Raw genomic sequence first — 13,600 nt, 5'->3', positions numbered from 1 at the left:
GATATGAGAAGGGGAACCCCAATCATTGAGGGGGTCTGTAAATCAATTATAAACCAGCATTGTCCTGTGCTGCCTCGGCAGTGAAGTGGAAAGGCTAAAACAGCTGTCATATGTTATACCCAGATAGTTGGGAGCAAACACATTTTGTAAGATGCTTTTGCTCATGAGGACACCAGTTTACAATACAATGGGAACAGTCAAAGGGACTCTCATACTTGCAACTTCATCAGCTTAACATATTGCAGGCTATAATATTTTGTATCACTTACTGGTATTGGAATTATCATTCTACTTTCCTCTTTCATATCACAAGAGTCTAAGATCTTAGACTAGACTCCTCTTGGCTCTATGGTTGTGCTTTAGGAATGCAGATCCACGTCATCTAATTAGCTAAAGATGCCCCATCAAAACATCTTTTGTGTAAGCAATGTTGGGGGATGGGTAGAACACCACTATACCAAGTTCATGCTTCAATAAAGACACCAGAAGCCTTGATATTTTCTATAAAAATGCTTTCCGCGCACTGATGACTACTGGATGCCAAGTAACCAACAATGCATGTTTTCAGTCAAGCATGAAAAGGAACTGTGCCTGGTTTGTGCACTATGATTCATGCTTGCTAACTTGATACAGTGTGCTGCACTAAAACAAGGCACAAGGTATGCAATTGGACAGATTCATTGCTAGCTTCAGTGTAGAATTATATCAAATTAATGAAACTGTTGTCATGGGTCTTCAATTATAATACCTTTCTAGAAAAATGATCTATGCTTGCATTTTACCCATTAGACCCAGAAACATAAGCTGCGTTTTTCAAAAATCCTGAAAGCTCTGTCCAGCCGTAGATACTAATTATTCAGATTTTTCAATGTCTTTTTGGAGAAATTCCAATTATCCATACTTGAGATTCCTGGGAATCTAAAATAAACACTAGCTTCTATCACACAAAAATCTCTGAAAATGACAGGCACTCATAGGGTTAAACTGGTTACATTAAGTACTCAACCTATATTGATAATCAGTCTTCATAATTAAATATGGTTTGGCCTAAAAATGTAATGTTTGTAGCAACCAGCTTCTGCTAGATAGACAAGGCCTCTGGACAAAACTGAAAGGTCTGCAAATTTGCAATTAATCTGATTTTGTTTGGTCCTGATAAATATATTAGTTCCAGATCAGTCTGACCTATTATGATAGTTGTTGAAACATGGTGTACTGAACATGTATACGAACATAACAAAGCATGAAAAAAAATTATTCATTCAACACGTGATAACACTCCTTCTTGCAGAATAAAGAATTAAAATCTCAGCACAAGAGAGGGCCATGTAGCCCATGATGCCTGTGCTGGTGCTAACTCCACAAAAGATCTAACTGCCCTAATCGTTACACACAAGCACAGACATTTTGATTGTGATCATTCATCCCCTGTTGGATATAAAGTTATTTGATGTGAAATAGCATTTGAGTGAATTTAAAAAAAAACCCCAAGAACTTTGCTTTCCTATGCTCTCTCTCTCTCTATATATGTGTGTATATATATATATATATATATATATATATATATATCTGATGGCCTCACCTCTGATCAGCTGAATCAGTGAGCAGAAACTGGCATCCTCTGGTTCTGAATGCTGATCCTGGTGTAAAAATGGCTTGCACCAAAGGTGATATTGAAAATTGTGGTTATCTTAGGAATGGACACATCCTCAGAGGTGTGAATTGCAGAAATGATTTGCTTTTAACACCTCAGAGACCACCTGTTCTTTTTTATTAACTCTTAGGGTAAATTGTTCTTTTCACCACCTATCCAGTAATCTGCCTGCACCTGACTGAACTAGATTCACAGTATATATTCAACCACAGAAAACATTACAATGGCACCTAATTCAATGCCCAAACACATATGCATTTTTCCATGCCAGAATCACCGGATGGACACAGGAAAACATGGTTGCTTCTTGCCCCCTGCTCCTTAGCCCAGGTACACTGAGGCCAATTTTAGTAGCCTACTGCCATTCTGGTGGAGATAAGATAATTAAGCAGGGAACTTGTCTTGGACCAGTTGTTCTAAATGGCTCAGTTCCAAAAGTGGTCAGGGCATATACTATATGAGCCACTAGAGAACAGAATGTACAAACACAAGAACACTCAAGGGCAAAAAAAAATCAATCATCCTACCCACTACAGCTCATCCTTCTAATCCTCTCAACTCTCCCAACCCTGTATTCAACTGCATTTTGAATGCTCCCATTGTACTGTCTTGCCAGTCACATCATTCCATTTGAGGAAAGAAATTCTTCCTAATATTTAAAATTTACTTTTCTCTGATATCACTGTATTTCTTCTGAACACCCTAGCCTGACTTTTATTGATATATTATTTTGAATTTACTTTATATATACACTCATCATTTTTTTTGTATATTCGAATGGGGCTCCTTCCTGTCTCCCAGAATATAATGCATAAGCATCTTTGATTTTTTCCTAGCTCATCCCCTTTACTTGGGATCATTCTTATTGTACGTCTCTGCATCGTCTCCAATGTATGTACATCTTTTCTGTGGCATAGTGATTAGAATTGAACAAGGCGCATAAAGTCTTGGTGCAGCCTCCCAGAGGTGTATACTCTGTATTCTAGTTACCTTTTTAACTGCTTTGCCAAATTGTCTAGACAGTGAAAGTATTGAGTCTTCAAATATTCTTGGGTCTCTTTCTGGGCTAATTCTAGTCTCTCAATTTTTCCCAAGCCACATATTATTTTCATACAATTGGCAACAGTTAACAAGTAAATTTAATTTCTTTGCCTATTTACATTATCAAGCAAAATGTTTCTACAAATCTTTAATTGTATCCTATCTCTGTTGAGCTTTCTAGTTTAGTGTTGTCAGAAAATCTGTTTTAGTATCCTGGTCATTTATGCAAACTTTTAAGCATCAACATGGATAAATTATTGCCTAAGTCACAAGGTCAAGCACTCGAGCCTCACTCCAGGATTTAAATACATAATCCAAGTTGATGCTTCAGTGCAGTGCCAAGGAGTACCATATTGCTGCAGGTGTTGTCTATCAGATGTGACACTAAAACATAGCCTGTTTGTTTAGGTGAATCCCGAAATGTGACACAGGTGAAATCTATGACACATTTTGGAAAAAGCAGGTGAGTTCTCAAATGGGAGGCTGGAGTTTAAGAAAATGCATCGTGAGAATACTGAAAATCTGGTATTGCCAAGCTAGCACAGACAATAAGATCACTGAGGGTGTTGAATCTCTGCTATTCCAGAAATTCACTGGGTTCACAGTAGGAGCCTGCAGTGCATTATGGGTCCCATCCATTGTATTGAATTGTTCAGCTTTTCTGAAGACAGCAGTATCTATGGAGAGAGAAACAGAGTTAAAATTTTGAGTCCAATATGACTCTTCTTCGGAACAGTTCTGAAGATGATTCATATTGCACTCAAAACATTAACTCTGTTTCTCTCTCCACAGATGCTGCCAGACCTGCTGAGCTTTCCCAGCACTTTGTTTTTATTTCAGATCTCCAGCACCTTTTATTTTATTATCTTCTGAAGATGATATTGGTGACTTTGTCAAATACACAACATCCTGGCGGAAGGAAAAAAGCACCTTTCATGACCACAAGCCATCCCAATGTGCTTTACAGCCAATGAAGTGTTTTTGAAGTGTATTCGCTGTTGTAATGTAGGAAACACAGCAGTTAATTTATGCACAGCAAGCTCTTAGAAAGAGTAATGTGATAATGACCAGGTAATCAGATTTTGCGATTTTGATTGATGGACAAATATTGGCCAGGACACCAGGGATAACTCTCCAGCACTTCTTCAAAAAAAGTGCCATGCAATTTTTTTTACATTCACTGGAGGGGACAGTTGGCACCTCAGTTTAACATTGTATTTGAAAAATAGCACCTCCAACAGGGCAGTGCTCTCTACGTGTTGAGTTTTGTGCTGAAATTGTGGAGCGGCACTTGAGCTCGCAAGATTCTGAGTCAGAGGTGAAAGTGCTACCACAGCTAATATTTAGGTTGCTTAAAACCCCAGTTCCAACTTGGAAGGAGCCAATGGTAGAAAAGTTAACAGCTGCACTGACTTCGATAGCTGCTGGTAGTGGCATTTGGAAACTTGATCTGGGTTGCAGGTCATTGCAAGGTTTTTTTTTTAAAAAAGAGCAATAGGTGATAAAGGCATAGATCTCTTCACTCAGCCCCTCAATATTTGCTGGATAATTATGGAGGAAGACCATATTGGGTTAGCCTCATTCAAGAATGCAACACTCTCCTTTGCTGTCTTCTGTTAGCCTCAAATCCAAACCAAGAAATCCTATAAGTAAACATGTGCTGCTAAAATGATACTATGATGAGAATGTCATCCCTCTGGCAATTTGAAAGACATTTCTGTAGCTCACCAAGACAATAAAAACACTGACATATGTAGACAAACCTGAGATACAGGCAATGTTGTCCAGACAGTGAGAACCTTTTAACTGATCATTTTCCCTGACTGTGTTGGCACATGACTTGAGTACACCTCAATTTACCTGCATGTAAGGTACAATGATGGAAATCATGTTTAAAAGGGTGGAACCAAAGCAAATTTGGACATCTTATGCAGCCATTGTATTTGCATATATGTGCCTGTAATAGGAAAATTATAGGAAGTGTACCAATCTCATCCAGACCAAAAATTTACCATGTTGTAAACAGGTGTTGCCCAAAAATACAACGCTCAAAATGAAGATATATTCACATAACAGCCTTTTCTCAAGAGATGGGTTTTCAGCCTCAATTTCTAAAGTGAACACTTTTAGGACATACTCAGTGTTTAATTTAGAGGACAGTCTCCCATAACATTAACAGTGTGAGACTGGCTAACAACAAGAGTTCTCTTGCTTTACTAACCAGAATATACCACATTGTACAATGGATCAAAAGAGTAAGAATAGAAAAAATACAAAATAAATAAATCAGACTTACTGGATTAGCAAAGGCCAAGTCAACAATTCACTTCAGGGATTGAAAAAAAAGTTAAAACTTTTTGTTTCTTTGTTGTGCTCAAGTTTAGTTTTCCCTAGCTCCATGAAATTTTAAAGTAAGCCAAGATAGGAAAGAAAAACTGTGTTTGCCAAATTTATTGAATGACTATTTGGAATGCATGCATATGTAACCCATATGAAACAGATACTGTATCACCAATAGAGGCACAGCTTGTTATCTGGACTATATTTCTTGCTCATCAAATCCTGCAGCTGGTTAGGATTGTTTTTATAACATGGGCTTATGTCAAATTTCAAACCTATTATTTACATTACCTTATCAAATTCTGACATCCATCATGCTTTACACAATTGAACAGCAAGATGTCTGGCTTGTGACTTTTTCCACAATGATCACCCATCCACACCATGCCCCTGCTCCCCCTGCTAGCCTCATCATTGCCGGTTTTACAGGTAGCAGGAGCTCAGTGCTGTATTTGCCATATTTCATATGTGACCCACAGCAGAGTCAACACGATTTTGTGAAAGGGAAATAGAGTTTTAGTCATAGAGGTCTACAGAACAGAAAAAGGCCCTTCAGCCTATCAAATCTGCGCCAGTCAAACAAGTACCTAACTATTCTAATCCCATTTTCCAGCACTAGGCCTCCACCAAGGGGAAAAGTTCCTTCCTGTCTACTCTATCTATGCCCCTCATAATTTTATACACCTCAAACATGTCCCGCCTCAATCTCCTCTGCTCCAGGGAAAACAACCCCAGTCTATCCAATCTCTCCTCATAACTAAAACTCTCCAGCTCAGGCAACATCCTGGTAAATCTCCTCTGTAATCATCCATCCTACAATGCAGATTCCAGAAGTGCACACAATATTCTAGCTGTGGCCTAACCAGTGTGTAATACAGTTCCAACATAACCTCCTTGCTCTTATATTCAGTGCCTTGGCTAAAAAAGGCAAGTGTCCCTTATGCCTTCTTAACCACCTTATGTCCCGCTACCTTAAGGGACCGGTGGACATGCACACCAATGTCCCACTAAACTAGTGTAGAACAAATTTATTGGTGTTCTTTGAGAATGTAACTTGCAGGGTGGAAAAGGGGAACCAGTAAATGTAGTGTATTTGGATTTCCCAAAGGTATTTGATTAAGTGCCACATAAAAGGTTATTGTACAAGAGCTCACGGTGTTGGGGACAATATATTAGCACAGATAGAGGATTGGCTAAATAACAGAAAAGAAAGAGATGAGTTAAATGGGTCATTTTCAAGTCGGCAAAACGTAACTAGTGGACTGCCACAGAAATCAGTGCTGAGGCCTCAACTATTTACAATCCATCTTAAATGACTTGGGTGAAGGAACCAACTGTATGGCCAGCAAATTTGGCTATAATATAAAGATTGGTAGGAAAGCAAGTTGTGAGGAAGATACAAAGAGTCTGCAAGGGATATAGATAGGTTAAGTGAGTGGGCAAAGATTTGGCAGGTGGAGTAGAATGTGGGAAAATGTGAGGTTGTCCACTTGACAGGAAGAATGGAAAAGCAGATTATTATTTACATGGAGAGAGACCGCAGAATGCCTTGGTACAGAGGGATCTAGGTGCCCTTGTACATGAATCACAGAAAGTTAGCATGTAGATGCAACAAGTAATTAAGAAAGCAAATGGAATGTGGGCCTTTTTTTTGCAAATGGAGTATAAAGTAGGGAAGTCTTGCAACATAGTGCATAGGTGAGACCACACCGAAAGTACTATGTACACTTCTGATGTCCAGAGGGATATACTGGCATTGGAAGCAGTTCAGAGAAGGTTCACATGGCTGATTCCTGGGATGAAGAGGTTATCTTATAAGGAAAGGTTGAGCAGTTTGGGCCGATACCCATTGGAGTTTAGAAGAATAAGAGGTGATCTTATTGAAACATGTGAGATTCTGAAGGTGCTTGACAGGGTAGATGCTGAGAAGGTGTTTGTCCTCATGGGGGAATCTAAAACTAGTGGGCAGAGTTTAAAAATACAGGATCTTCCATTTAAGGCAGATTTGAAGAGGAATTTCTTCTTTCAGAGGGTTGTTTGTCTTTAGAATTCTCTATCACAGAGAACAGTGGAGGCTGGGTCATTGGATATATAGAAGGCCAAATTAGACAGATATTTGATCCACAAGGGAGTCAAGGGCTATGAGGGGATCGGCAGGAAAGCGGAGTTAAGGACACAATCAGATCAGCCATGAAACAAAAAAAAAAAATTGCTGGAAACTCAGCAGGTCTGACAGCATCTGTAGAGAGAAAGACTCGAAAAGTTAACTCTGTCTTTCTCTTCGCAGATGCTATCAGACCTGCTGAGTTTTTTCAGCAATTTTTGTTTTTGCTTCTGCTTCAGACTTCCAGCATCCGCAGTATTTTATCCTTTTGCTGCAGATCAGCCATGATCTTACTGAAGGCGGAGCAGGCTTGAAGGGCCTATTTCTTATGACGTGTGTGTGTGTTGGTATGCTTAATCAGATCTGTGAGAAAGAGCTGAGTTTCATGCCTTCACCTGAAACCCAGAGATGTTCATTTTCATTTGGCCCATGGGAAGAAAATCAGGAATGGGAGCTCTGGGTGATCATTCCAGACCAGAGATGCAAATAAAGATTAATATGTTCACATTTACAATTTTGTTCAAGATTTATCCTCGTGTAAGGGTGAAATTCGAGCTGTAGTTCAATCAACTCCGTCTTAAATATCTTAGTCCCCAATAAAACCATTATTCTTTCACCCTAGCTGTTTGCCCTGGTCCTCATCAAAGCTCCCCTGGGTCCAAGGGACACAGACTTGAACAGATATGGTGGACAACTGGTATAACCATTCAGCCATCTAACTGGATCACAAAAGGCATTATCGAATCCTGTTCTCATTCACTAAAACTGCTCACAATTCCAGAATTGTCCTGGAATGCAAAGATAAACCCCTCCTCCCCCCACAGCTTCTGTTCTCTACTGCAAACCATCTTCTTAAACCCCCTCAATGGAAATGAAAATCAGGAATGATGCATTAACAGGCAACTGATTCAACATCAATCAAAGTCAAAATGACCCCTAGTCCCCCTTTGAATTAGGTGCAGTAGAGAGTGCTATCTTAAACTGTGTTGATACTCATTGCTTGGTAAAGCTGGGATATATTCAAATAATGTTTAAGTAAAAAAACTTAAGGCCAGGATTTTCTAGCCCCACCCACTCCATGGATCTTCCGGTCCCACCGCAAGTCAATTGGACTTTCAGCTGGCTCACTTCATCCCCGCAGTGGATCCTGCCACGACAGGGCCAGAAAATCCCAGCCTAAATATGCTGAAAAAGACACGTGTTGTTGAAACTTTTCATATTGCACTCATCAGGACAATTTGCAAGAATACCAAATTGTAATGGGAACACCAATTTGCTGATAATCTTAATAAAGAGCATGACCCTTCAGCTATTTGCAACAGGCAAAGTACTTACTGTACCAACCAGCCCGTGCTTGTAAAACTCAAAACTCTATCCAATCTTAGATAAACAATCCTGAGCGTGCTAAGAATTACACTGACAACCAATTTAATATTATCAGTCGGGCCCATCATGTAGCTTACTTACGTGTGCTAGAAGCTACATATTAATTCACAGGATCCTGTCCTTTGCAGAAAGGAAGAACATGTACACACATTGCGCATTTTTCAACTAAGCAAAATAGGTGACAGCCATTCCCTTGTTCATTCCCCAGAGCGATGCCTTGACCATCAGAGTCAACTTGCCTGGCTTGAACTTAAACAAAGCTTGGCAGTTAACTGTCAGTTATCAGTTAATTGGTGCATTCTCCATGGCAACAACGCCAGCAATCAGAGTCCACTTGTCAACCAATCAGCACTCTCTTCTCAGCAGTATAAATTAGTGTTCCCTTTACAATTTGGTATTCTTGTGAATTGTCCTGACGAGTGCAAGACGAAAAGCTCCGACAACATCTGTCTTTTTTCAGCAATACTCAAGTTTTGTACTACCAAATGACTATTTATAAAAACTTAACTGATTCTTCCCATTTTAAATTTAACATAAAACATTGTGCATATGTATTTAAATAAGTAAATAACGTCAAGGCAACAAAATTACAAATTTTGTGACTAGAAAATAGTACTAAAGTATGTATTACATGCCCCACCCAGTAGAAAAGGAGGCCTTGAGCTGACCAACTTTAAAGAAAGGCTGTCCCGTGGTAATAATACCGTCAGTGGCCTTAATGAGCTGAGAGTGGGACTTCGGCCCCTCAGGCAAAGGAAGTCCTGCTTGCGAGAGCAGCCAAACAATCTAATTGGCTGGCAGCTGAATAGTGCCAGCAGCCCCAGAATCCACAGCAGTCATTGCTGAGACTACAAGCAAACCAGAGGTGACAAGCCATACATGTTAGACTTATAGGCGAGCCTGGGTGTTTGGTCTGGGAGGGATTAGGGACCCAGGTGGGGGCATCAGTTTCTGGAGGCCAGGGGGGAGGGGGAAAGCGCAAAAAGGATGGTACCATCTTTTGGAGGGTGGGGTTGGAGGGTGCCCCCAGTGGGCACAGCGCACCCCGGAGGAGTTATCCCTCCTGTCCTTCCCACCTTTTAACCGGAGCTTGTTATAGAGAGGGCTGGCCTCCTTCATTCTGCCTTCCCCAGCCATACACATTGAGGTGGAGTTGGAAACAGGCCCCTTACTAGACAATAACTGGCCAAGTAAGAGCCACAATAGGCCTAAGGTGGGTGTGCTGGCTGGCTGATACCTTACCTGCCCACCATAACCCGGGAGACAGCTCAGGGGTGGGTGGGTAGCAACCTGTTCTATTTTATGTGCCCAGCCCTGGCAAAAATAGCGGCAGAGAACCATAAAATACCCCCCGAGAGGGAAGAATCCCCCAAAATCTTTGTATATTTTTTCACTAATCCCATTATAAAAGCCCAGTGCAGTTCAGTAATAATATGTTATGTACAAAGAAGACTTTCATACCTGTGCCAGTTCAGCTATGTGCTAATTCCAGTTAAGCAATGTGGCCCAAATGCACAAACATCTGAGGAAAAATTCTATTTTTGGTGTATGAACGCTTTACAAAATGAACACCATAATTGCAATGCAATTTCAATATCATACATCAAATGTAACATTAACCAACTGTACTTAACATTCTCAGGTCCAAGACTCTTTACAGTATAGGTGGGGGAGAGGAAGAAGGGGACAAAATAGATACCAGCCAGGAACTGTGGAGAAAGTTACTGAAAGAAAAGTTCAGGATGCAACTTTTGAAAAGTTTCAGGGAACCTTAATGCTGAAGGTTGTATCATTAATAGTGGAATGGATTAAGTGGAAATACGATGCACACGTTGGTAAATTCTAACATTAGAAAGTACTAGTTTGCATTTAAAATTACCAGCACCACGTTTTTAGTGAGATAGTTGGCATATGTCCAAAACTCTGACACTTATGAATTATCCTGTTTAATGAACTTAAAGTTTCTTATACCTTGACCATCTATTTACTTGAACTACATTAAACAGATATGGAACTGGGTATTCAAAGCACGTAAAAATAATTACATTCATGTTTATTCTTCTAAAGTGACATACACACCCCCCAAAACATTTACACAGAATTAAAATAAAAATTAATCAGTTGTTTATGCAATTTTCAGGTGACCTTAAGAGTCTAACTCTTCCCAGTTTTACCCCCTCCTCTTCTGAAGACAGACAACAATATGGTACCAAAATACTTATTGTGTTATCTTTCCCCCTTCTTTTCTGACTCAAGTTGGAATATATTTCCAATTAGGAGCACGAACAGTGACCAATATTTATTGTCCTTTGCTAAATTAGGGGTGGTGTTGCCAATTGTAGAGCCCTTAATACAAAGATAAGCTAACGTCATTAATTTTAAATTCCCCTTCACCTAGTCATAGCAACTCTCACTGACTTGTCTGCTCTCGAGCACTGCTGCAGTGATAATGGTGGAAGATATAACAGTTGCGCAGGAGGGCATCCCACATCTGATGGCGAATACCCATCTTGCTGCTGCTTCTATTTCACAACTCAAGCTTCTGTCAGCCACAAAGTTAACATATACCACAACATGATAACACAATACATATTGGGAAGTCACACTGAAACATGTGTAACTGATATTGTTGTGTTTGTTCCTTTTTGTGCTTTCCCAGGTGTCCATGAGGGGCCAACTGTTGTAATCATGGAGTATGCTGGCCCCACCATCTCAGAGCACACAGTACTTATTCCAACTGCTGCAAGTATTTGTATAGATACATTAAGACTGGGTTCTGATGCAGATTTCCAAGTGGAAGTAACAGGTGAAATACCAAGTGAAGTATATAGCATTAGTGGTGAGGAACAAGTGCAGGTGACAGTATAAGAGACTGAAGTGATTGGATGGAGGGAGGGCAGTTTAAGGCCACCTCATCAGCAAAACTGCAGGGTAAATGTTATCCAAGGTTTGTCTACAAATAGATGATACTTTTTAAGCCCTATTAGTTTCTGGAATCATTTAAGCGGTGTGACGTTAAGTATAGAGGACTTAGTACCTCGATCCATACAGTAGATTTTATCCACTTTATACTACTTCATAGAACTGCTGTCAATACTGGAACACATGGTATCCTCAGGGCTACTGGTAACTGAAACCCTATGTAGAGCTGTAGGTTCACTTTGGAGTCCACCAATTGACACGATAGACATCTTCAGCTTTGCAACATCATTGAGACTGGTCTTCTATGTCTTCACCATATTGGAGAAATCAGCTAGACATGCGGGAGGGAGTGCCCAGTAGAAAAAGTAGGTACTGTTAAGGAAGTTCCCCTCTCAGAAGGCTCAATATCCATTTCACCCAACTGTCCATGCAAATAATCCATGCAGAAGGCAATCCCAGACATGGTGCCAGCAGTTACAAGATAACCTTTGTGATTGAAGAGGAGGTAAAGATCCAAGGAACACACAGCACCCATCATCTTATTTCCATCTCTCACTTGGACAGCAGCTTGAAGGAGAACTAGATTAGACAGTAGGATACAGTCATCAACTGCCGCAGCTGAAAAATTGGGAATGCTGTGAATCAGGCAAAGCTGCCCTTGCACATGATTTTCAATCAAGCCTTGCCCAACATGATTCCACATCAAGGCTTCAAGCACAGTCTTGGCACTTAACTGTTTTTTTGTTACACAAAATATGAAATGGTGCAAATGAAAATCATTTGCTAGAATTATACTATACAATTATTTAGATTTCTTCTGATGTATTGCTTTTGCTTTTCTCACAATGCAACTTTAGTTTATATTGATTGTATTTGCTGTTTTCAGCATTAAAAAAACTGTTGCAGCAATGCTATTAATACCGTTTTAGAAATCCACTGGTTATATAAAACAGTATAAACAGCCATATGGCCAACAACTGCTACAAACATCTCAACAATGAACTATCTTTGGAACTTGGCTTGCATTCAATTTGAAATAAAGAACCACTATACCTTTTGTAGTTTTGCAGTTTTTTCATAGAAGCCTTCCAGCTCCTGGCGAAGGGCACGGTTTTCTTCTGATAATATCTCCACCATCTGCTGAGCTCGTGCCACAATTGCAACTGCATCAACTGAAAGCTGCTGATTTGATACAGGAGGTGGTTGAGATTGGGGAGGAGCAGGCTGCAACAGTGCAAGTTGCAACTGACTCTTTTCCAAGGAGCTCTGGGAAGACATAGGGCTGTGGTGCTGTGATGGCAGTGGTTGGAAAAATGCCTGGCATTGCCTGGAAAATCACAACAAAAATGAAAATCAATGGAATGGTACATAGCCACACACATGATAAATACTTCAGAATTCTAGCTACAACTTTAAAAAGTTGAAGTCTCAGGGGTTACGGGCAGTTGCACTACATAGCATGACGACATAACTGTCTAGGCCCCAAGCTCTGGAAATCCCTCCATAAACATCTCCACCTCTCTCTCCTCCATAAAACTTATCACTGTGACCAAGCTGTTTCATCACCTGCCCCATTATCCTCTTATGTGGTTTGATGTCAAGTTTTTGTCTGATAAATTTTCTGCAGAACACCTTAGGAGCACAATACTGAAAGTCCACAGACCAGGCAGGACTCCCTCCATAATCAGTTCTCCAGCGTATCCAAATGTTGAGCAAGGCTACATGATCTAACCAATGTCCAATTTAGCTTACCTATTCTACTTTTCTGTTCCATCTTTCTGGAAATAAATTCTAGTTCCTGGATTGCTTTTACGGCCTTATTAACCTGCATCACTGCTTTTTGCCTCTTATGTATCTCTAATCAAAATTTCTTTGTTCCTTTCCCCATCTACATTTTTATTTTGTAAGTAAAATATGTGACATTATTTTTATTAAACAGTAATACTTCAGATTTCTGTTGAAATTCATTTGCCCATTCTGCAAGTTTATTAATATCATCTTGTAATGTGTTGCACTATTGACGATCCCTGACACCTAATTTAAATAGTTAACATGACTTATGAACAGTGGTCCCAGCACAATCCTGTGAGACCCCACTTTCCGCCTTGTGACACTCCAAATAGCTACTGTTAGAAAATAGAGATAGTTTAAGT

At 40.0% G+C, this 13,600-nt stretch overlaps 1 protein-coding gene across 9 annotated transcripts in view; it reads right to left on the bottom strand.

Moving 5' to 3' along the window:
* amotl1 (angiomotin like 1) overlaps positions 1-13,600 on the bottom strand; it is a 145,180-nt gene that overhangs the window by 67,437 nt on the left and 64,143 nt on the right. For all 9 annotated transcript variants that reach the window (XM_041199414.1, XM_041199418.1, XM_041199419.1 and 6 more), the window contains one exon: positions 12,501-12,774. In XM_041199414.1, coding sequence (XP_041055348.1) covers positions 12,501-12,774 — 274 coding nt within the window. The remainder of the gene's footprint in view (positions 1-12,500; positions 12,775-13,600) is intronic.

This window comes from Carcharodon carcharias, chromosome 11 (genome assembly GCF_017639515.1).
Source record: "Carcharodon carcharias isolate sCarCar2 chromosome 11, sCarCar2.pri, whole genome shotgun sequence".
Taxonomy (NCBI): Eukaryota; Metazoa; Chordata; class Chondrichthyes; order Lamniformes; family Lamnidae; genus Carcharodon; species Carcharodon carcharias.
This window is presented reverse-complemented; position numbering and strand designations above follow the sequence as displayed.